The sequence below is a fragment of the Taudactylus pleione genome, unplaced genomic scaffold (genome assembly GCF_031769625.1).
Source record: "Taudactylus pleione unplaced genomic scaffold, aTauple2 ptg000309l, whole genome shotgun sequence".
NCBI classification, from domain to species: Eukaryota; Metazoa; Chordata; class Amphibia; order Anura; family Myobatrachidae; genus Taudactylus; species Taudactylus pleione.
In genome coordinates this window covers 9,492,501-9,517,307 of record NW_028284710.1, presented here as the reverse complement: position 1 = coordinate 9,517,307, position 24,807 = coordinate 9,492,501, and the positions used below count along the sequence as shown (strand labels likewise).

Genomic DNA, 24,807 nt, shown 5'->3' with positions numbered 1-24,807 from the left:
CAGAGGCTCGTGCTCACTGCAGGGAAGCTGTACTGGATGACGACTGCAAGATTGTGTTACTCCTTGACAACTGTTCTGCTAATCCTTCAGCTGAACTTCTCATCAAAAATAATGTTTATGCCATGTACTTCCCCCCAAATGTGACTTCATTAATTCAGCCATGTGACCAGGGTATCCTCAGATCACTTAAGAGTAAATATAAAAACACTTTCTTGAACAGCATGCTAGCAGCAGTGAACAGCGGCATGGGTGTGCAAGGTTTTCAAAAGGAGTTTAGCATAAAGGATGCCATATATGCTGTTGCCAATGCTTGGAACAGTCACTAAAGAGACAGTTGAGCATGCCTGGCACAACCTGTGGCCTGCGACTATGTTCAGCAGTGATGATGATGATGAAGGTGACTTTGAAGGATTCCATATTTCAAGTGAGCAAGCAATGATGTCTGACCGCCTTGCATATACGAGAAATATACCTTCAGAATCCATCTGTAAGCTGGAAGAAACTGATTTTGCAGAAGTTTTTGACATCGATAATGAGGCTCCAGTTATTCATTCATTGACTGATGGTGAAATAGCTGAAATGGTTCTGAACGAAGGTGATCTTGATAGTGACAATGAAGATGACGTTGTTGTTAAATCTGCAGAAAAAGTGTCTATTGACAACATGGTCAAAATGTGTGATGGACTTATTGAAGGTCTAGAGCAGCGTGCATTCATAACAGAACACAAAGTAATGTCAGTGTATAAAATCAAAGAGCGACTTCAAAGACAAAAACCGTTGTTAATGAGACAGACGACTTTGGAGGAAACATTTAAAAAAGCAATCCAGCAGAATTCCTCCTCATCTCTAGAGGACCCACTTCCTGATTCTTCAAGTGCTTCTGATGTTTTTTTCGTATGTTGAGACGTAAAGCCTTCTGTTATTTGTTGTTTAACAGCTGGTACTGTACAGTATTCTGATGCTGCTTAGTAATACTGAGCACATTATTTTTTCATTATTCTACTGTACCTGTATTAATGTGAAATGTTTTACGGTTAACTACAGTGCACTGTTTACTGTTAAGTACCTATGTGTGAATAAGTGTAAGAAATGTGTTCATACTGTATGTGCAAGAAAATGATTGCTTATTGGTAGCATTCAAATTCAGTGCCTGATATAGTACACAAACGTTGTTATATGTTTTGAAACCTTGTCTCATGCACAAAATAAAAGATTTTTGTGTGTATTTTATGTGTTTAAGGTTTATTGCAACATAAATGCATTTGTGTTTTCACTCCTAGGTCCCATCAATGAAATACCTCATTGAAATATAAAATTATTCCGAATTACGGAATAATCCGATATCCAAAATGCCTCTGGTCCCAAGCATTTTGGATATGGGAGACTCAACCTGTACTATACCATCAAGAGGTCACATCTATTGATGCTAGCACCTTAGTTAAAACAGACCTGTTTGCACATCAAATAATCAAAGGTAAATCTTTTGATGAATAAACAAATACCAAATTTTATGATACCAAAATACATTCCCTGCTGCCCATCTGAGGGATAAAATTGAGCTGACACTTTAACAACACTCCAGAATCACGTTTAGGGAAACCCGTAATTATCTGCCACTTTGGACAGAGTGGGAGATGGCAAAATTGATTTTGAAAGATTTGGGATAAAAGACAGCACTGGAAGTACAGCTTAGTTAGTTGAAGGAGGACAGGGGGAGAACAGAAGAGATGTAAGAAGAGGTCAGGTATGGTGAGTATAGGAGCTCAGGGCCTAATTCAGACCCGCTCGCAAGCGGGTCGATGTTGCCCTAGTGTGCATGCGCAGGACGGAGGGAGCTCCGTCGTGTGCATGTGCGAGACCCGATTAGCGATGGCCAAGCCGTCGCTATGGGTCTCGCACCAAAGGGGGCGTGCTGTCGATGTTGAGTGACAGCACACCCCTTTGGTGGGCGTGCCGGGGGCATAGCTGCCCAGATGGAGGCGTTCCCATGGGAACGCCTACCGTCTGGGGCCGGCCCCACTGACATCACTAGTGATGTCAGTGAGAGTGCTTTTGGCTCTGATAGAGGCAAAAGCACTCCTGGGCTTGCGGCAGCGAGACCCTACAGCAGGGTCGATGGTCTTGACCATCGCGACCATCTTTTTGGCCGCTCGCATAAGCTGTGGGTGGTCACCCACAGCTATGCGAGCAGCCAGGAGGCCGCTCCAATAATAGGTAGGATGGCCCTGATTCAGAGCGAGCGCTCTTGTCAGAGCGTCCGGCTCTGAATCAGGCCCTCAGTCTGGAGAGAGGTAAGCACAATGTAACACAGAGTCCAGAAGAACATAAAGTTTGTGCAGGAGGAAGTACGGTAACTAAGAATACTTGCAAGTATATAATCTGTGTTGTTATTAATTGTCTAAGTTTGTTAATTGTTTATTAGGAAGCATAAATATAATTTGTATATATGTCACTACTGTGAATATCTCATTCTGTATAATTTGATTTGCCTGTAAATAAATATCACCAGAGCTTGAATTTCACATCTGAACTCACTGGAATCATAATATAAATTATATATATATATATATATATATATATATATTAAAACGTATGTTAATTGAACTTTATCTATATTTATAATATCTTTATGAATATAGTAAAGAAATAATATTATTGGAGACTCCATCTTCAGTAATTGGCATCCCAGGTGGAAATATATAAAATATAGAAACGATTCCTCTACACTTAACTTATCTTCAGTGTTCGAAGATCCATCCTGCCAGTGTGTGCTGAGAATATGGTGCATGTCTTTTGTGTCTGTAGTCCTTCAAGTGTGTGTTTGGGAGTATGGTGGGCTGTGTGCATGTTGGGAGTCTATAGTCCTTGTAGCGAGTGTGTGCACGTGCGTGCTGGGAGTATGGTGCATGTCTTCTGTGTGTCTGGAGTCTGTAGTCCTGCCAGTGTGTGGGTATTTTAATTTTTACATTAATCTCGTTTTCATTGGTCTGTTTGCATAAGTCTTCCTTTCTTATACTTGTTCCTTCTCACATGTTCTCAACTTCCTTCTTTCCTTTCTTATATCTCTATTTTGTAATTCTATTAATTTATTCCTGCTCACCTTTTTTTACTTCTGTACTTCTCTAAGTTCTTACTACTCTATTTTTTTTCTTCAAACCCGGAATGTGTATGAATTTGCGTTGTTTGAGATCTGAGCTTTCAGAATACGGATGCCGGTTCCCGATACTGTTAGAATACCAACACCTGTTCTTACCCTCCCCCGGTCCCTACCCTAACCCTCCATCCCCAGTGCCTGAACCTAAACTTCCCCTCCCAACACCACTACATCCAACCCCCATACATACTTTTTAAAAACACAGCATCAGGACCACCGGCATCCGAAGTGTATCAGTATTCCGGCACTATGTAATGTATCCATTCCTTTCTCATCATCAATATCCTCTTATTAATTTTTTACCTTTCATGCTCTAATTCTTGTACTTATTTTGAATTTTTATTTTCAACAGGTTGGTTCCAATCACAATTCAGCAATATAAAGAATTTAAAATGCTGCACAAGCAGGAATTGATTCAAGTTGCATCATCAAAACATCAACAAGAAAGCGTCAATGCAAGAACAAGAAACGTTTTTTTTTTTTTGGAAATGTAATGCTTTCATTTTTGGAGTAAAATATATTAAAGAAATATACCCTTGTTTTGTTTATTTTATATTTAAAGGATTGTATCTTTAGGTGATTTTGGGTGTGTATTGTCACATGACTCTTTAAAAAAAAAAAGTGTTTTTTGGGTAAGAGGCATGTAACAATACACAACCATTGCAACGGGTGTGTATGATCCATCTATACAAAGGTAGGGTAATGGTTGGTAAAGGTAATAGATGGTTGTGTAGTGTCTTTGTTTGTAAGAGCTAAGTAACAATACACAACCATTGCAATGGCTGTTTTGGATCCCTTTAACCAAAGGTATAGTAATTTCTGGTAAAGGTAATAGATGGTTGTGTATTGTCACATTTCACTTTGGGCCTGATTCAGAGCCGGACGCTCTGACAGAGCGCTCGCTCTGAATCAGGGCCGTCCTTCTTGTTTTTCAGAGCGGCCTCCTGGCCGCTCGCATAGCTGTGAGTGACCACCCACAGCTATAGCAAGCGGCCAGGAAGATGGTCAAGACCATCCCGACCATCGGGCTTGCGACGAGACCCTTGTGGTAGGGTCTTGTTGCCGCAAGCCCTAGAGTGCTTTCGGCTCTACCAGAGCCGAAAGCACTCCCACTGACATCACTTGTGATGTCAGTGGGGCCGGCCCCAGACGGTAGGTGTTCCCATGGGAACGCCTCCGTCTGGGCAGCCACGCCCCCGGCCTGCCCACCAAAGGGGGTGTGCTGTCACTCAACATCGACAGCACGCCACCTTTGGTACGAGACCCGGAGCGAAGGTTTGCCCGTCGCTATCCGGGTCCCGCGCATACGCACTGGGCCACCATCGACCCGCTTGGTTCTTACATGTTTGTAAGAACCATGTAAAAATACACAACCATTGCAATGGCTGTTTGGGAACCCTTTATCTAAAGGAATATATTAGGGTAATTAGGTAACAATACACAAACATTGCAACTAGTGTCTGGGTTTATATAACAAAGCAAAAATAAAGTAATGCAACAAAAATTTATTTTAAATATACTGAATGTTTTACAGGTCAAATTTAAATTTTCAATGGGGATTTTTAAACAGTTAATTGAAATATTATCTAGAAAGCATGTGCTTTTAAAAGGTTACCAAAATTAAAATCTATTTGGCTTCATGCTGCTGCCAGTCAAATAACAGGCATACAAAATATGACTAGCATTCGTAGTGGTGGTCACGTTGCATATAATGGTAAAGATTATGCCAAGTGCAGCAGTCCAAAATACAACAATGCTCTCTAGATGCCATAGTAGCTGAATTGTTAAATGCGAGCTTCAACCATAGCCATGGGATAGTCTCAGGTGGTATCCAAATCCGGGTGTATGAAAAGCTGGATGACTCCCGCTGTAGATGGAGTGTTTTACAATGATTCCCTTATAAGATGTGTTTATCTTAATTAGGAAAAGTATGTTATTCCCAGAAATGTGCAGCTTTTAAACAAATGTGTTGAAGATAATGGTTTGGTCTGTAAATGAAACAAAAAAAAACACATTAATGGTATTGCATAGAAAAGAAGGCCTGTTACTAGTGAGTCACCTAGGCTTGTTAGTCGTGGCATCCGCTCCTAAAACCCTTGCATTTATAATTAAAATGATTACCTTTATAGGGAGATAAGACGTAGTGATTCTCCATCCATTCACTACATTTTTTTTCCTTGAAGAAGAGTAAAAACATGGAGATTTATTTAATTCATTTAAATTATGTATACAGGTTGAGTCTCCCATATCCAAATATTCCGAAATACGGAATATTTTTAGCATGACTGAGATAATAAAACCTTTGATTTTTGATGGTTCAGTGTACACAAACTTTGTCTAAGGCACAAATTATTAAAAATATGGTATAAAATTACCTTCAGGCTGTGTGTATAGGTTGTAAATGAAACATAAATTTATTTCATGTATGTACACAAACTTTACTTGAGCCACAAAATTATTGAAAATATTGTATAAAATGAGCTGCAGGCTGTGTGTATAAGCTGTATATAACACATAAATGCATTCTGTGTGTATATTGGGGTCCCATTCCCAAGATATTTCATTATGATATGCAATTATTCCAAAATACGGAATATTCCGTTATCCAAAATACCCCTGGTCCCAAGCATTTTGGATATGGGAGATTCAACCTGTACTAATATATTAATTTTCTTTTTTTTCAATAAATAAAGTTATTTTTTATTTATTAATTTTTCTTTTCAAAATATTTTTTTTTAACAGTCAGTACTATTCATTTCACAAGGAGTCAAGTCAGCAAATTATAAAAGAAAGATAACACTACTGAATTTTTAAAAAAATATACCTGGGTGAAAAAGTTGTGCAGCTGTAAGAGGACAGGGATGTTTCAAATATATAAAAAAAACTGGGGTTATGTAATAATGAAAGGCATTAAAGAACATAATTTAAATATGAAAATTATATAATTTCACAATGGAATATTGCTATAAACGAGCCTAGGAAAACCTTCAAGTTTTTAATCAAGTTAGGACCAAATAATTTTAATTATTTAAAATGTATTATGAATACCCAATTAGATATATTTTAATTGATTACTCCAAAATCTAAATAAATTTATACTCACAGGAAAAAAAATTATGGATGACTTCACGTCTTACATTGTTCTCGAATGCATTGTGATCATCTACAGGCAAAGAAAGATCTTTGTCCAATAAAACATCTGGATCCATGTCCTGTGTCAAATTTTTACTGATACAGATGTTATGTAAAATGCAGCATGCATTTACTATATCGCACACTTTGGAAGGAGAATATAATAACCCCTCCCCGAACGGTCCAAGCACCAAAATCGGCTTAAGTATACCAAATCTAAGATCAATAACTCCTCTTGTAGCAATGTGTGCAGACTGAAACCTTTTCTCGGCAGGAGATAGTGGATTAGACAATGGCGTTAGCAACCAAGGTCGGCATCCATAACCAGCATCACCTGGTAAATAAACATAAATTGTTATGGTTAATGTAAATAACTCATATCTACATTCCGCAATTAATACATATGTTTTGAATGCTGGTGGGGATCGTATAGACAATGTAAAAATATCTATTTTAAAAACTATAATAATACATGAACAAACAAGCCATCCAGGTTCACGTCTGTCCTCCATGAATGAGGATAAAAAGGACTGCTGGAGAATGAACGAGTTGTATGATGATCCAGGGTAGCCTACCAAAATGTTGAAGATTTTCAAATGCGAATCGCAGAACATCTGTACACTAATCGAATGAAAATTTTTTAGATTGCGAAAACATTCCTCACTACTCCATGGCGGTGTGAGTGTTACTTGAGTACAATCAATTGCACCAATGAAATTTGGCATGCCGGCAATTTGAAAAAAAATAATGTTTTATCTCCCTCCGTTCAGTTTCAGACGGCCAGTTAATAAAATTGAGTTTGTTTCCGGAAAGCCTTTAAAACCTGTGACAAAATCCTTGAAAAAAATCCATGGGAAAATCCAGCTATCACAGAAAGCGTGGGTTGAAATGTTTCAGAAGTCAAAAATTGTAGGGGTGCCAATAATTTAGATAAACCAGGGATCGCTTGACTGGGGGTAGCCCTGGGTTCTACATCAGTAATTAATATTTCATACAATTCTAAAATTGCATGAGAGGAGAGTCGATACCATCTGATTACCTCTCCCTCAGGGACGTCTGCCAGCAAACGCCTTCTACGATATAAGCGTGGAAGTGGGATTGATCCTGCATCAGCTGATGGAGTGATCCCAGCAGAAACATTTAGACGCTCCTGAGCAGTGTCTTGATTATCAACTTCCTCCATAACGTCATCAATCAGGCACAACCATAAAACACCTCCAAATGCATACATCTCAATGAAATATGCAAGTGGTGGTTGAAACAGACTGCTCCAGCAAATTTCCAGTTAAAAGCAGGACTAAAGCTGTTTGGAATGTTCCATTGTGTATTTTCTGTAAAATTGGAGGGTGGGATTGGATCGTCCCACTTGCTTAGTTGGGGGTTGGATGGTGTTGTACACTGCCTAGGTAAAATCACGCACCTCCCTGACATGTGTGGGAAAAAAAAGCGAGATTTTGAAAAATTGAGCGTGAGGTCAATTGAATAGCTATGCCCCTATACTTTCTATTATGAAAGTGCACGAAAATGCATGCTCATACTCGTTTTTCTCGCGGTCAAAAAAAAACAGTTGCGCGAGAAAAACAGGTGCATAGGTCTTTGGAGGCGTAAAATATAGAAAAAAACTTGCGACGCAAGAAAATTTAATATTCCTGTGTCCAATTGAATATGCCCCTAACAGTCCAGCTTTTAAGGATATCCATGCTTGAGCACAGATGGTTAAATCAAAATAGCTGAGGTACTGTAGTAATTACGCAAGTCACCTGTCCTTATGTACGGGTATTCTTAAAACCTAAACTGTTAAGAGTGCATTGAGGATTAAGGTTGGGAAATACTGCATTATCATTTTCACTTGCAAAATGTGAAACAAACTGAGCTGGGGTATCTTTAAAAGACACATGTATTTATTGAGAAACCTATTACTACAAGTTACAATATCATAAAATGCTATTTTAAAAACAATGTAACAATGTGTATAAGCAGTACATCAATCCACTATATAAATAAGATAATTTCACAAATAGATCCGTAGTGGATTTAATTTGACATCAGTTATATATTATTCAGCATAAGGTGCTGTTTCTGGTTTTTATTACTAGACAGTATTAGTCCTGTTTTTATAAACTGTATCCAGTCATCATGCACTGTCTATTTTGGACAAAATTTAGTATAGATGTAGGATTCTTTTTTTTTTTTGTACCTGCTTTTGAAGTGCTCCACAGTGCTGTGTACCCAGGTTAATAGTGATTGGTTAGGTACTGGGGCCTGGGAGCTGAGGTATGACTGTACGGTTCTCTGGTCTCTCTGCAGCGTGGTGATGGCTCTTTGATTCTAGCTGTACAATTTACCAATTCCTGTAGTCACAGTCTTAACTGCACAACTCGCCAAACTCTCTACAGCATGGCGGTGGGAGTTTAAGTCCTGAGTTACTTTACTGGTCCGGTTTACATGTTAATATCGGACTCCTCTGGATACAGTCAATGCAAATGGCAGAAGGCAGCAACAGCGCATTTTGTCCAACCGTGTGGACTTTTATCAAGCCGAGCATTTTCACTTGCTGATTTGTGTTTTTCAGAAGACGACAAATAAAATATTGCCATTGAAACTGTAAGGAAGTGAACTTAATAGCAAATGTGCTTCTTTTTTTTTTTTTAATTATTAAACACTATTAATAAATGCTTTGTAGTCCTTGCTTCAGCATTAATCCACCTTTACACAATAACAAAAATTAGGATTTTATTCATAGGTTTTCATTGTTTGTGGGTACTGCATAAAAAAAATAAATACTGAAATATATTTTGGAATGTGAGTAGTTCTGAATATACAATAGGCTCAGGCAAGGATGAGAAAAGCCTCAGCAGCAAAAGGTTTAAGAGAATCTAGTCAACTCCATGTGAGTGGTCTCTACCCTTCCAAGTCATCATCCAACCAGCAGGGGGCAAAATGTTACTTTTGAAAGGGGAACTAGCTGGCAAATTTGATGTTAAATGCAACTATTTTCTCCACTGTGCTAATCTTCTGTGGACTTAAAAATGATGTACTATTTGATGTATGTGATAGTTGATTACTTCTATAACAAGTTGCCATAATAAGCCTGTCAGAGATCTGTATTAAGCTGGCCACACATATAAAGATTTTCTTTCCAACCAGTCAACTAATTGGCTGGTTGAAGCAAAAATCTGGTAATGTATGAGCAAATGACACTTGACAAATTGCTCCCAAATGCCGGAAAACAAACTAAAATGGACTGTTGGTTAATCCTGTTTTGATTAAACCGATTTGTTTGATTTACCATTTTCAAATGTTGTTTGCTACCATACATTACCAGATTTTTGTCCAACCAGCCAATTAATTAATTTATTACCAGTTATTTATATAGCGCACAGATATTACGCAGCGCTTTACAGAGAATATATGGCCATTCACATCAGTCCCTGCCCCAGTGGAGCTTAATTAATTGGCGGTTGTAAAGATCATTTTAGATGTATGGCCAGCTTTTGGTTATCAAGCCATTGGGGTAGATGTATGGCCAGCTTTTGATTATCAAGCCATTGTTTCATAAAAGTATGCAGAGAAGCTACAGTTTCTGCAGTTTTATGTATCACCGGTATGCAACAAGTGCGTAACGCAGATCTCGGAGAAATCTCCCGCAAAAGGCTAACTACCATCCCCATCAATCATTGTCAATGGGATTTGCAGTCTAATCTCTATGTACCAAGCTCCAAAAGGAGTTGCCGCTTTGAGGCTTTTTCGTTTGAGAGGGACCTTCCGCAGCCTCCATCCAGCGCCAGTTTCACAAACTGACACTATGCGCATGTGCAGTCATCGTGGAGAAGGGTTTCAAAAACACACACAAAACTCCAACACTATTTCACACATACAATTTTGCAGGAATCTAAAAGAATTACTTCCTATGCAGTACACCTAACAGGTCGATTAGTTACAGTGGAACTAGACACATCTCTGGCTCATATTACGACAAGCACAGGACAACATGGTATCTGCAAGTACGGGGAACTAGCTGCACTGAATGCTCAAAGGTAAATTAAATAAAGACAGCAACATCAAAAGGACACAGTCAAAACCAGAGACACCAGTGTGAGTAGAGAAGAGAACCGGGCGCATGTGCAGTAGTAAATATAAATGCACTATGATCACATGACCGATACAGGAATCACTTGTGCTACTTCCGCCAGATCTGTGCCCGTGCCTATGACGTCAGGAGTTGACCTCTCAAATCGGTACCTGCTCCAGCAGAACGTAAACAGTCAATCATTGCTGACGTCTAAGACACCGGCGGCTGCTGCCCTGTGTCCGAGGCGTCCTGCTGCTTCGCCTGCACACGGAAGGGAAGCAAAGGCGGAGGCTGCGTCACGGGCCCAACAAGATGGAGACCACGGAGGAAGGTAATAGGCGACCAGTGTTGGCAAATGACAGGGGAGATAACTCGGCGGCGCACAGCCCCGGCCTAACATAGATCCCGCTTTGTGTATAGAACCCGCTTTGTGTATGTAGTCTATAGCCTGGCATCGATTCACTTCGCTATTACTCTACAGTGCACTAACACTGCTCTATACACAGAACAAAGCACATGAACTTGCTGGCATAGGGACCAAAAGCTGATTTGTGTATCTGTTTATTGTCGTCATCCAAAACGTATGTGATAACATTTTGTGTGTGTCCTGCCAGGGTAGTGTCTAGATTCCCTACACGAAGAGGACCCTGACGTCATCAGCTACTGTCCAACGTCATTCCCTACCAGTCACTTGGACATAGAGGGGGAATATAATCTTGTGGAAAACGAACAAGTTTCTTCTTTACGCATACCTCCCAATGTTCGAGTCCCATAGTTGGGACCTCCGTGTGGCGTGATCGTAAAGGGGGTGTGGTCTGATGACACGCCCCTGTTTGCATCACTAATGGGGCGTGCCTAGCATCTCCGAGATGCTGTGCTGCACCTGGGCTTTTCCTCCGCACTGTGAATAGAAGCTGTGCGCATGCGCACAGCGTCTATTCCCCCCCCCCCCCCCACCTTGCGGGACACTACAGCCCAGAAAAACTCAGTTGGGAGGTATGCTTTAAGGGGACTTTATGGGCTTGGAACCGCAGTTCCGCCCTCACTACACGTCACTTCCAGATCCCTAGCGAAGGGGAAATATGCTCTACCATCCTGCCAGGTGTCTTAACCACTTAACTGACTAATTTTTCCAAAAACCGCTCCGAAATTGTCGTGTTTTCTTTTTTATGATTGAATTAGGTCAGGAACAGCTTTTTAAAACTTAGCCAAAATGATTTTGTAAAAGAAAAAAAAAGTTTTTCAACGCTGTATACCATAAAAATGGCAAGTTTTATGGTATATAGTAGTGATGGCCATCAATAGAAACATTGATTGTGACCACAGCTGCCGATGTTTCCTTAACATCGGTTGGGGCTGATATATATAATTTCTCTCGAGGGCTTGGCACTCCTCATCTACTATAATAATGGGCTCGATTCTATTCAGCACGATGTAAATAGCTCCGGGAGTGAGCTCCCGGAGCTATTCAATACACCGCGCTGACAAGTCCGACTAAGGATTTCTTCTCTCATCCCTCCGGGGATGAGAGAAGAAATCCGACTAAAGTCCCGGCGCGAGGCTGTTTTCTGCCCTTAGCGCCGGGAAAACAGCCTCGCGCCGGGAAGTTAGGTCGGGGAATGTCCGTTATCGCGCCTAAACACCCTGTTTAAGGTGCGATAACGAGCCTTCCCCGACCTAACAGCGCGATGAATTGAATAGCTCCGGGAGCTATCTCCCGGCGCTATTTACATCGCGCTGAATTGAATCGTGCCCAATGAGTGCCCTCTGCAGATAACAAATACAAAGCAAGCAACAGTGGCAACAGTTTTCATCCTCCTGCTGAAAATCACTTTTGTTTGAAATGTTGAGGTAAAGAATTTAGGTTCCCTGCAACCTGCTTGAAATATTTTGTTGGGGAGGGCCGCTGCCACTGTTGCTTTTTCTATATGTATGTATGTATGTATGTATGTATGTATATGTCCGCGGGTGGCACTCCCAGTAAAGTAAACAATGTAGCAGGTGCCTTCCTTCCAGAAAAACAATCTCGTTGTTTATCCATATAGAATCCCCATAGGCGGCACTCTGCGCAGAAATCAGACAACAAACAGGATTGTGATGAACTCACACACCGATGTTTCGGGGTCCTTTATTGCCCCATTTTCAAGGTAACCAACACATACAGACAAACAACAAATTTATACTAGCATAACACCTCGTGTAGGTTTCACGCCCTCAGGGGCTCCAGGTCCGGGTCGCCACATGATGACGCCACACCGCCCGACCATCACATGAGCGTCTCAGCCAGACGCATCAGTGCCGGAGGGATGGGAGACGCCCCCATCTGGCGTCCCGGTAACCATGGAGACCCGTGGAGTAGCGAAACTAAAAATATAAATACAGTTCCAAGTACAAAAATAGCATCGAACATATATCATATAAATACATGTATCATATTCAATCAATGTGTCAAAACACCCATACCTATACAAAAGTTATAGATAGAAAACATATTAATAATAATAATACAATCACCAAGATGGGGGTAAAGTATCAGCCCTATGGACATCATTATAATAGGTAAGTATAGCAACATCGAATAGTGTCATAAAAACACCCAAATATACCAAATTAATATAGCATACTACCAACTATATTTCACGTCTTCCAAAAAATATTATTAGTAATTAATGTTTTCTATCTATAACTTTTGTATAGGTATGGGTGTTTTGACACATTGATTGAATATGATACATGTATTTATATGATATATGTTCGATGCTATTTTTGTACTTGGAACTGTATTTATATTTTTAGTTTCGCTACTCCAATGGTCTCCATGGTTACCGGGACGCCGGATGGGGGCGTCTCCCATCCCTCCGGCACTGATGCGTCTGGCTGAGACGCTCATGTGATGGTCGGGCGGTGTGGCGTCATCATGTGGTGACCCGGACCTGGAGCCCCTGAGGGCGCGAACCTACACGAGGTGTTATGCTAGTATAAATTTGTTGTTTGTCTGCATGTGTTGGTTACCTTGAAAACGGGGCAATAAAGGACCCCGAAACGTCGGTGTGTGTGAGTTCATCACGATCCTGTTTGTTGAATGATGTCTGTGCAGAGTGCCGCCTATGGGGATTATATATATATATATTTATTAGCCAGCCAGCCAGCCAGGGCTCTGCTTTATTCATGGGGGAGAGGCTGCTGATAGCGGAGGTGGAGTGAGCCTGGGCTGGCCGATCACAAAGTGTGCAAAGGGTCCAGGAGGTCCCTCTGTGATTGGCGGCTGCTAGAAAATGATTTTCCAGTAGCAGGCGGCCCACAGAGCTTTTTTGACTGGTCATATCAGGTACGACCATGTCAGGGAAAGCCCAGTCTGGTATGGTCGGATCTGATACGACCATGCCAGGCAAGTGGTTAAAGACAACCCATGGCTGTATGTGCTCTATATACAGACAATTTGTACATATTCCTCAGTGTATAATACAAACGCATAAAGTGCTTAATTATTGCCTACCTAGAAGACTTTAATTTGTGTATGTTCAAATAATCTGTTAATCAAATTTCTTTTACCTGATAACTCAAAAACAATGTGCGGTTAGAATGTTGTAGGATTTATGGTAATGGTGGCACATAGCAGGCACAATATTGTTAATATTATTTTGCAGCCCCATAGGTGTGCACAAAAGTAGGAATATTGCCCTGCCTCAATTATCTGTGATGTGTGCAGCTGCCGCACGTTGTGTATAATTGAATTGCCACATTCATGACTTAGGGCTACATTTATGAAATACAAATGTATGTGTTTGGTCTAAAGGTGGGTACAGACTAGACGATATTTTGCCCGATCCAATGGATTGGTCCGACATATCATCAAAATCACCTAATGTCCCCCACTATGTCGGGCCATGCACGCTCCTGTTTGGTCGTCTGTTGCATCGTCAGGTCATCCCTACATGTAGCTCAATCTGACAATGTGACTGGTGACCTAATGCAGCGGAATGCGGCTAGTTCCAACATATCGGGCGGTTAGACACCGGATCGTCTAATTTGTACCGGCCGCCCGAAACACGTTGGCCCGTCCTGTCGTCCATTGCATCACTGGGTACACACATAGTTTACTGTGTAACCAGCTTGTACTCGATTGAGATCAGTTAATGCAAATTGAATTTACAGACTTTGGGGTGTATGTATTAAGCCTTGGAGAGAAAGAAAGTACCAACTAATCAGCTCCTAACTGGCACTTTTCAAACATATCCTGCAAAGTGACAGGAGCTGATTGGTTGGTATTTTATATCCAACCATTTTATCTCTCTCCAAGGCTTAGTACATACACTAGTGGCTATAATTGTAGAAACCTTTTGGAAAATGTATGTGTTTAGGGTTTAATTGCGTATAACTGCATTATTTTGAAAGAAAATCCTATGAAGGTGTGTGTGTGTGTGTGTGTGTGTGTGTGTAATAAATATATATATAATTATTATTATTATTATTATATTTATTTTTTTTTTTTACTGGAAAGAAAATTTTATACACAATATAATGCAGTTCACTGCACAGAATTATCTTTATTACATAAAAAGTTATAGCTAAATAAAGATAGGGAGCACATTTGTTGCTACCAGAATTGATAGTAAAACATCTTAGTTAGCTGTTTGATTATCACTAAGTTGGTCGCTGTTTATTATGCTTTTTTTTAACTTTCATTTCTTGAAGTAAACTTTGTCAAGGTGCGTATCCACTTTCCGATAGAACGACAGTACGATTACAACGTTGTAGTCGTACAGTCGTTCCTCATCCTATATAGTGAACGATATGTTGTTCAGTGCAGGCACCTTCCCTCATCCCCGAACATGCACAATCTGTCGTCATCGGCAGATTGACCAACATGATCAGGCGATGATTGATGTTGTAAACAACCAGCAGGAACGCGCATCGCTGGTCGTTTTCAAAATTTTTATGCCCGATTTTGTGAAAGATTAATGAGCAATTGAACGATAACTGTCGTTATTGTTCAATCGCTCATATTAATCACCTAGTGGATACGCACCTTAACTTAATTAGGATGACAAGCAAAGTAAAATGAGTTGACTGGTCACCTAGAAAGAGATACAAAATAATTATTTTACGTGACGAAGGTAACCAAAGGAGGCATTTAGAAACTGGAATAAGCATCAACAGACTCAGTCGATTCAAATCCAAACTGGTAAAGGTAGGAAAAGATCCACAACACCATGTTGTGATAGAAGAATAAAAAAACTGTGCTTGAGTGACAGAAAAAAAAATCATCTGAGGAAATTCAAAATAATTTACGTCATTGTGGTGGAAACATCGGTGCCAGGACTGTTCGACGCAGACTTCAATATTTTAGATATGCCAGAATTCAAAGGAAAAAGCCGCTTTTATCTCTCAAGCAAAGACTAGAATGGGCTGAAAAGCATATTAATTGGTTGGAAAAACAATGGAACAGTGTCATCTGGAGTGACGAAACATGAATATCCATATTTGGTAGTGTTGGAATGAAATATGTCTGCAGAAGAATTGGCGAAGATTCGCTACCTGAGGCACTGATTCAGAGCCGGATGCTCTTTGTGAGCGCTCGCTCTGAATCAGGGCGGGCTTTTTTTTTTTTTTTGCCTGGCCTCCAGGTCGCTCGCTAAGCTGTGGGTGACCACCCACAGCTTTAGTGGGCGGCCAGGTGATGGTCACGATGATCGCGACCATCGGGCTTGCGACAAGAGCCTTTGGAGTTGAGCACCTGAGATTTGTTTCAGGGTCTCGTTCCTGCAAGCCCCAGTGAGCTTCCTGCACTAATAGAGCAGGAAGCTCACTACTGACATCACGAGTGATGTCAGTAGGGCCGCCCACAAACGGCAGGCGTTCCTTCGGGGACGCCTCCGTTTGTCCAGCCACCCCCCTCCCCGCCTACAAAACGGGGCGAGATGTGGATCAACATCGACAGCCACCCTGTTTGTAGCGAGCCCCGGAGCGAGTGAATTTCTCACCCGCTACGGGGCTTGCGCACACAATGCCCCACCATCGACCTGCTTGTGGGCGCATATTGCTCGTGAGCGGGTCTGAATCAAGCCCTGAGTACACAACACCTACTGTGACGCATCCAGTTAGTGTTATGCTATGGGGATGTGTGGCAGCAAAAGGTGTGGGATGAATTTGTATGATGAATGACACTTTAAATAGCAGCAAATACATCAGTGAAAAGCAGTGGGTGGGTGGGGGGGCAGTTGGGGTGAGCACACACCACTGCTCTGCATGGCAAAACAGCGGGCAAATAGACGCTGTGCACATGCGCACAGCTTCTATTCACTGTGCAAAGAGAGCCTGGGGGCAGCACACCACCACAGTGACGAAAACAAGGGTGCTGTGCGGCTCTGCCCCTTTTCCATAGGCTCCACTCCCTTCCCTGACGTGGGCACGCTTTAGGCATGCCAAGGGTCCTGACCCACTGGCCGTCAAGACATGTAATTGCAGCAAAAGGCTTCCAAACAAAGTACTAATGGATATTGTGCAAAACTAAGAAATGTACTTTCCCACAGTTCAGTACGTATAACTGTTTTCAAAATGTGATTGTGCTATGCTCTAAATTGCCATTGTAATCATGTATGCTTCTTGGTATAATACTAAAATATTTTCTAGGTCCGGTGCCGGACCTAGAGATAAACACTTCTGCACGCCCGAAAAGGGGGCATGACCAAGGAAAAGGCGTCCCTAATTCGTCACTCTTGTGGGCGTGCCCGGCACTTACGGACCACCGTTTTCCCCACCTGCGGGACACTGTGGCCTGTGGGTGAGGGTGAGGAAAGAACCTGCAGGCTATGTCGTGACGGAGGGCAGAGTGCTTCCTGCTCTTTAGAAATAGGGCAGGGTGCGGCACCCCGCTGAAACAGCCTAGCGGGAAATATATATATATATATTTCTGTTCAACTTCAAAAATGCACATTTCCCAAAAGGTTTCCACACTAGTCTAGACCCCCTAATGCTTTTGGTCTTAGGGGGGAGATTTATCAAAGCTTGTAGAGAGAAAAATGACAGGAATTGATTGGTTGGCACTTTATCTCTCTCCAGAGGTTTCCAGACGCATTCCTTCCTCAAGGCTCCCCAACAGTTCAGGTTTTAGAGCTTTCCATGGTTGTGCACTGGTGCCTTAATTAGTACCTCAGTCAATTTGATTTAGCCACCCCTTCTCAACCATGGATATCTCTAAAATCTGACCTGTTGGGGAGCCTTGAGGACTGCGTTTGGGAACCTCTGCCCTAAGTTCTTAGTACAGTGATGGGCAACTTGACATACTTCAAAGGCCTGAGACTTTCACACTAGGAGAACACGCAGGATAAACACTATGGGGCCTATATGTATTAATAGTGACAGACTTCAATTTCTCCAAAAATGTCCCGGCTATGCACTAAATTTAACACTCAGGGACAGCGGTAATAACCGCTGTCCCTGCGAGTTACATAACTAGGAATCTGACATGTGCACAGTGTCCGTTTCAGTTTGCGTAGCCAGATGGAGTCTGCAGGAGTATAAGATTTCTTTCCTCTGAGTATGCCTCCAGAATTATGCAGTTTCTGCATAATTTTATGAAACCTGGTTTCATAAATAGGCCCTCATATTTTAATACTTACATTTTTAACTTGTATAATAAAAATTATGCAAATTCATTAGATATACACAGCTAAATATATTTCAAAAACATAGTAAAATAAAAAGTGTAGGTGTTTTAAAACAATATATTTACTGTTGCTTATTTCATATGAGGCAAAATTTACATTATATGCACAGTTTCGTGTTCCATAGGTCTGTTGGTTGATGTCTATTGTGATATTCTGGTATTGGAGCTGTGTGTTACTGATAACAAAGTCTATAGTTTAATACGCTGGAGGCTCCAACTCTACCTACTTAAGAGGTTTGTTGTATATTATTATATTATACACACATGTATATGTTTGGGGATCTGGTTGTCAGATAATATACTATAATTTAGAGACCCCCCCCCAAGAATTTCACCTGTAATATCATTTGTACAGTTGGTGGTTATTTGATAATGGTTATTTCTCCTCAGAGTAGTCTATTGGTTCTATAATTTTTCATCAGTGATTTCGCATTGCGAATTGCAATTCATTTCCTAACGCTCATTGTATTTTCCAGCAAATTCTGGCTTTTTGTGAGCACCCCCGAGCAGGTAAAGGGAAAGGAAAAATCTTAATTTTAAAGTAAAAAAAAAAAAGTTGGTAAGGGATATTTGAACTTGTACAGGGGAGTTAAACATGTGTTTTCCAACTTTTTACAAATACACAAAAAAAAGTATTGAATATAATTTTATGAATCACCAAAATACTGTAAAGACTTTAATTTACTGAAAACCACTTGCTGGCTTTTTTTTTTTTTCCACCATTAATAAACAATGCAAAACCCCTTTTTAGAATCTCTAGTACTTTCCTTATGGCCAGAAATGGAGTGCTATATGGTCCTGCTATCTCGCTTTTTCATGCACTTCTTCCAGGTCGCATCTTGCAGCAAATCACCATTTCAAATTGAATCTTGCATGTTGCGTGTGCATGCATTGCTGCGATATATTCATGATGCGTGTTCACTTTCACCAATTTACATGTAATTTAATGGTCCACAGACTGTCATTTATACTGGCACACTTCAAGCACTGCTTTTACAGTACTAGACTGATCTCTCGCCCTCTCTCTCTTCCCCCCCCCCCCTCCCACCCCTAAAGTTTTGGACCTGGTGGTGTAGTTTGTCTTGGTTTGAACTTTGTCACGGCCACACACTGTCCTTTAACCTCAGTCATATTAAATCCAGAGCCTTTGTGTTTGCATGCAAGGGCATAACTAGAACTTTGTGGGCACCATAGCAAGATCTTAAAAGGCCCCATACATTTGCCCCCACACAGAGCCCATTCATATTATGCCACACAGTAGTAGTGCCCCTTATACATTATGCCACACAGTAATGTCCCTTACACTACACAGTAATGCCTTTACACATTATACCACATGCCCTTTACAGATTATGCCACATAGTAGTAGTGCCCCATATAACGCATTATTCCTCACAATAGAAGTGCCCCATACACATTATGCCCCCCTTCGCAACAACTCACCTCCCCGTGTCCCTCCAGTAACCTCTCTGCTCCCCCTGTGTGCCATCGGCAGTAAGCAGGTGTGGATTTGGGACCTGGCTGCCAGCTAATTACAGCTGGTGCATTGGCAGGCATAAACAGACATGGACAGGCAGCCCCGGCGCAATTTGAATCTGGTGCTGGTTGCGAGCCAATCTGAATTTTCAGAGCGGCAGATGATCATGAGCCACTGCTGACTGGCTGCCGGTCCGTGAGCTCTGATTGCCTCGTGACTGGCGGAGCTGTCTCTCCATGACTGCCTGCCAGTGCGCCAGCTGTAGGGCTGGCACCAAAACAACATCGCTGGCACCCAGGCCCCCCTTCGAAGACCCTGACTGGACCTGCCTACCGTGTGTGTGTGTGTGACTGGGCACAAGGGGGAGCTGAGGGCCACAGAGGCAGCCCGGCCATCATAGCAGCCGCACTCCTTGCACCCTCGGTAGTTACGCCACTGTTTGCATGCACGTTATATATATCTCTTACAATATATAAAGCGGGTAATATAAGTATTGAACACATCAACATTTTTCTCAGTAAATATATTTACTCCGCTCTGGGCTCTCACCTGCTCTGAGTCTGCTGCTGTGGGTCTGGGAGTGTGTGACCCGGACTTCCTGAGGTCACCATGCTGTGCTCTGCTCCCGGCTCTCACCTGCTCCAAATTAAGCCTGGAAGCGGGGACGGTGTTGCCGGGCTAGAGGCGCTGTCTTCTGCTGCTGTTCCTGTGCCATGGGCGGGCTTGGCGGTCCACAGACGTTGCTGCTGCTCCCGGGGAGCGGGTGGAGACAGCATGGTGGGCCGGCCGGTGTACGTGGTTAGAGATTGGGTGAGGGCTGGAGGGGAGGGAACTAGTTGAGGAGACACCGCAGACAGCAATTGTCTGCTGCATTGCTGCACTTAGCGGGTCCTGCAGGGTCCACAAGTGCCTGTAGCGCGTATCTTGCGATCCCTGGTATTAGGTGGCTGTCTTTAAGATATGGGCAAAAGTCTTTGTCCTGAATTCTTGTCTGATAAAATTGGCTTTTTAAGGTAATCATCTTATTTTATGTAGTGTTTTTTTTCTATGATCTAAAACTGGGTACACATGAGACAACGGTCCAACATATGGTCAACATTGGCTAATGTGTATGCTCTATATGTCGGCCCGTGCTCACTCCTGTTTGGTCATCAGTCGCATCGTCTGGTTGGCCCTACATGCAGCTCAATCTGACAATGTGACTGATTATCTAATGCAGCGAGATGCGGCTAGTGCCGACATATCAGGCGGTTAGGCACCTTATCGTGTAATTTGTACTGGCCGCCCGATATGTCGGCCTGTGCAGTCGTCTGTCGCATCGCTGGGTACACACATGGTTAATTGTGTACCCAGCTTAAGTTTACCTTAATTTAAGATCACAATTTTTTTCCCACCTAAGAACCATTTTTATTTTCATTTCAGTTTGATGAACTAAGAAACCAAGGCGCTATATATATATTATAGGTGTGTGTATAACCGCGGCCAACTGTTGTTGCATCATAATGTACAATTGCAATTAAGTTTCATCATACACAAAAGGCTTGCAAGTAGAAACATGTTGCATAAGACATTCTCTAGTTATCTTTTAAAAATAATTGTGTGCGTCTCACAGCATCTTTTTTTCCTATGAACATAGAAGCACCAGGTAACCACTGAAAATGTGTGAACAAAAAAAAAAATGCATGTGAAACTTGCATGTTAAGGCCCCCTTACACCTAATGACTGACCATTCCTGCGATCAGATTGGAAATGCCGACCGGTAGCCATCGATGTTCAGTGATCCGTCGGAGGTATGGTGAAGTTATACCTCTTAAGTTTCCCTAATTTGCAAATCACAATCATATTTTGATTGTAATTGGCAAATCACTGAAATCCAACATGTTGTATTTCACCGATCCTCCAACCTGGCATCTCAGGATCGCAGAATCGCGACAATCCGTCGCTAGTGTATGGGGGCCTTTACATCATTGGACATCGCTACATTAACCTTATTGCTTTTAAATTGTATTTATCACATTTAGTAGATCAGACACATTTTCAACATACGCTAATGTGAGAAATATTGCATGTGAGTGTGGACTTTTTGCAAACCAATGTTTTTATTTTTCTGACCTTTTCTTATGATGTGTACTATTATAAGCTCTACAAAGTACATAACATTAAGTCAAGGGCTGTTTTTCCAGCCCCAAAATTATTTACAAATCCCTGAGTTTTTGGGATTACCAGACTACTGGCCTGATTCAGAGATGTACGCAATGCCGATATTTTAGCAGTTGCGCAATTATAGATAAAACTGTGCATGCAACTAAAGCTGCATACACACACAAAGATGTTAGTAACCAACGATTTTAGTGAACGATTTTCCCTTGAAAAGGTGATTGACAATCGTTCACTAAAAATCGTTGGTTACTAAAATAATGAACGATTTTTTAATCATGCATACAGTGAATGGAAATCGTTCATCCTTCATTCTGCACAACATGAACGATTTTTAGAACGAAAATCGTTTGTTGGACAGTCAGAATGGACGATAAACTACAAACGTGAACGCGCATGAACGATTATCGTTCAGCTTAAAAAGATGAACGATTTTACAAACTATTTAACGATAACTACGTCATTATAGTTAAATTATTCAAAAAATCATTGTGTGTACGCACCTTTACTCACATTTTTGTAGTCGCTCGTAGCGTGATTGACGGGGAGCGTTTGTGGGAAGTAAAGAGGACAGGCACCAAAGAACGCAGGTGTGTCACAACCATTTACGGGGCTTTATACAGCTTGCATCTGCAATTCTGTATGCAATGAAAATGGCTCCAGCATCTCAGTACTTGTGGCCATTCTGAGTATCCACAGGGTTGCTCAGTAGTCTGATAATTGAATGGTCTGTGACCGATGCTGCGTCTGTGTATGCAGATGTTTTGCAAAGCTACAGTTGGGAGCCTCAAAACAAACTCTGTCGGCTGCGACATTTGCAAATTTTTGCACAGCAGCTGCATACACAGACGTGGCGGTGGCATTAGCGTACAGTGCATCCAGAAAGTATTCACAGCGCTTCACTTTTTCCACATTTTGTTATGATACAGCCTTATTCCAAAATGGAATAAATTAAATTTTTGTCTACACACAATACCCCATAATGACAAAGTGTATAAAGTTTTTTTTTTTTTGGAGATTATTGCATATTTAATTAAAAAACAAAACAAAAAAAAAAACCACTAAAGTCACAGCCTTTGCCATGAAGCTCAAATTGAGCTCAGGTGCATCCTGTTTCCACTGATCATCCTTGAGATGTTCCTACAGCTTAATTGGAGTCCACCTGTGGTGAATTCAGTTGATTGGACATGATTTTGAAAGGCATACACCTGTCTATATAAGGTCCCACACTTGACAGTGCATGTCATAGCACAAACCAAGCATGAAGTTGTACTGTGTAAGGCGCTGCAGAACCTTTGTGGCGCCATATAAATGAAGAAGAAGAATAATAATAATATTGAAGTCCAAGGAATTGTCAGTAGACCTCCGAGACAGGATTGTCTCGAAGCACAAATCTGGGGAAGGGTACAGAAAAAACGACAACCATTCTGCAGCCATCCACCAATCAGGCCTGTATGGTAGAGTGGCCAGATGGAAGCCACTCATCAGTAAAAAGCACATGGCAGCCCGCCTGGAGTTTGCGAAAATGCAGCTGAAGGGCTCTCAGACCATGAGAAACAAAATTCTCTGGTCTGATTAGACAAAGACAAAGATTGAACTCTATGGTGTGAATGCCAGCCGTTATGTTTGTAGGAAACCAGGCACTGCTCATCACCAAGCCAATACCATCCCTGCAGTGAAGCATGGTGGTGGCAGGAACTGGGAGACTAGTCAGGATAGAGAGAAAGATGAATGCAGCAATGTACAGAGACATCCTGGATGAAAACCTGCTCCAGAGCGCTCTTGACCTCAGACTGGGGTGACGGTTCATCTTTCAGCAGGACAACGACCCTAAGCACACAGCAAAGATATCAAAGGAGTGGCTTCAGGACAACTGTTTGTGAATGTCCTTGAGTGGCCCAGCCACAGCCGAGACTTGAACATCTCTGGAGAGCTCTAAAAATGGCTGTGCACCGACTCTTCCCATCCAACCTGATGGAGCTTGAGAGGTGCTGCATAGAGGAATGGGCGAAACTGCCCAAAGATAGGTGTGCCAAGCTTGTGGCATCATATTCAAAGAGACTTGAGGCTGTAATTGCTGCCAAAGATGCATCAACAAAGTATTGAGCAAAGGCTGTAAATACTTATGTACATGTCATTTCTTAGTTGTTTTTTTTTTTATTATTAAATTTGCAAAAATCTCAAAACATTTTTTTACACGTTGTCATTATGGGGACAGAGTTACATGACAAATCAACCATTGTTAAGAATGAAGATGGCTTTGTGGATTATTAGTGTTCAGTAGCTGCCTTTTTCTACTTCAGGGTCCATAGGGTATCCACAGGATACCTTGGGGTATAGGTGTGACGTCAGTCATCGGGCACCAAAGAGTTAAGCTTTCAGCCTCCCAGGATGCACTAGGTCCCCCTCCTATACCCCGCCCCGAGCCAAGGCACCTCAGTTTAGTTTGGTGCCCGGCTGGAGTCGGGTGCACCTGTCGGAGTGGGGGCTAGAAGAGCCCCTGAAGCTTTCTTCTATGCAGCTGTGGCTGCACGTCTGGATGTACAGCATGGACAGTCAGTCCTGACGTCCATGCTGTCTTCCCTACACCCCCGCCGGTACCAGAACGCCGGAACCGATCCGGGGATGCTGGTGAGCATCTGGGGTCACAGCTAGCGGTGACCCCAGATGTTCCGGACCATGGCCACTACCCCCTGGGACAGCGGACCGCAGCAGAGCGGCGTCCCAGGGGGTTAAATGCATGCCAGGGGAGCGCGCCTTCCCTGTCTCACAGCCGGCGCGTTTTCCCGCTGCACACAGCCCTCACTGCACGCTGCCGACTGGTCCTGTGGCAGCGCTCCTCCCCCAGGCCAGCCTCCTCTCTGCTCCTCGGCGGCCATCTTCCTCTGAACGCATGGTGAACGCTGCTGGAAGCATCGTGGTCTGGGTCCCCCCGCATACCTCTCCTCCGATTTGGGTCAGGTCTGTGTATGCTGCGCTGTGTCCTACCAGGCCCTGTGTCTGCGTAGTTGATTGATCAGCGCTGTTAGTGCAGGAATTGATATTTCTTTGCATTGTATGTGACTGTGCTAGCGCTGCTGCCTGTAACTTTTCTTCTCAACTGTCAGCTTTATTACTATCCCTGTTCTTTCTGCTAAGCCCTTGCG

General features: G+C 42.2%; 1 protein-coding gene across 3 annotated transcripts in view; it reads left to right on the top strand.

The window, feature by feature from the left end:
- Nucleotides 1-10,464: 10,464 nt before the first annotated feature.
- The window catches only part of MARCHF6 (membrane associated ring-CH-type finger 6), a 222,465-nt gene continuing 208,122 nt past the window's right edge, over nt 10,465-24,807 (top strand). For all 3 annotated transcript variants that reach the window (XM_088442345.1, XM_088442346.1, XM_088442344.1), the window contains exon 1: nt 10,465-10,689. In XM_088442345.1, the coding sequence (XP_088298471.1) occupies nt 10,671-10,689 (19 nt within the window). In that variant the 5' untranslated portion in view covers nt 10,465-10,670. The remainder of the gene's footprint in view (nt 10,690-24,807) is intronic.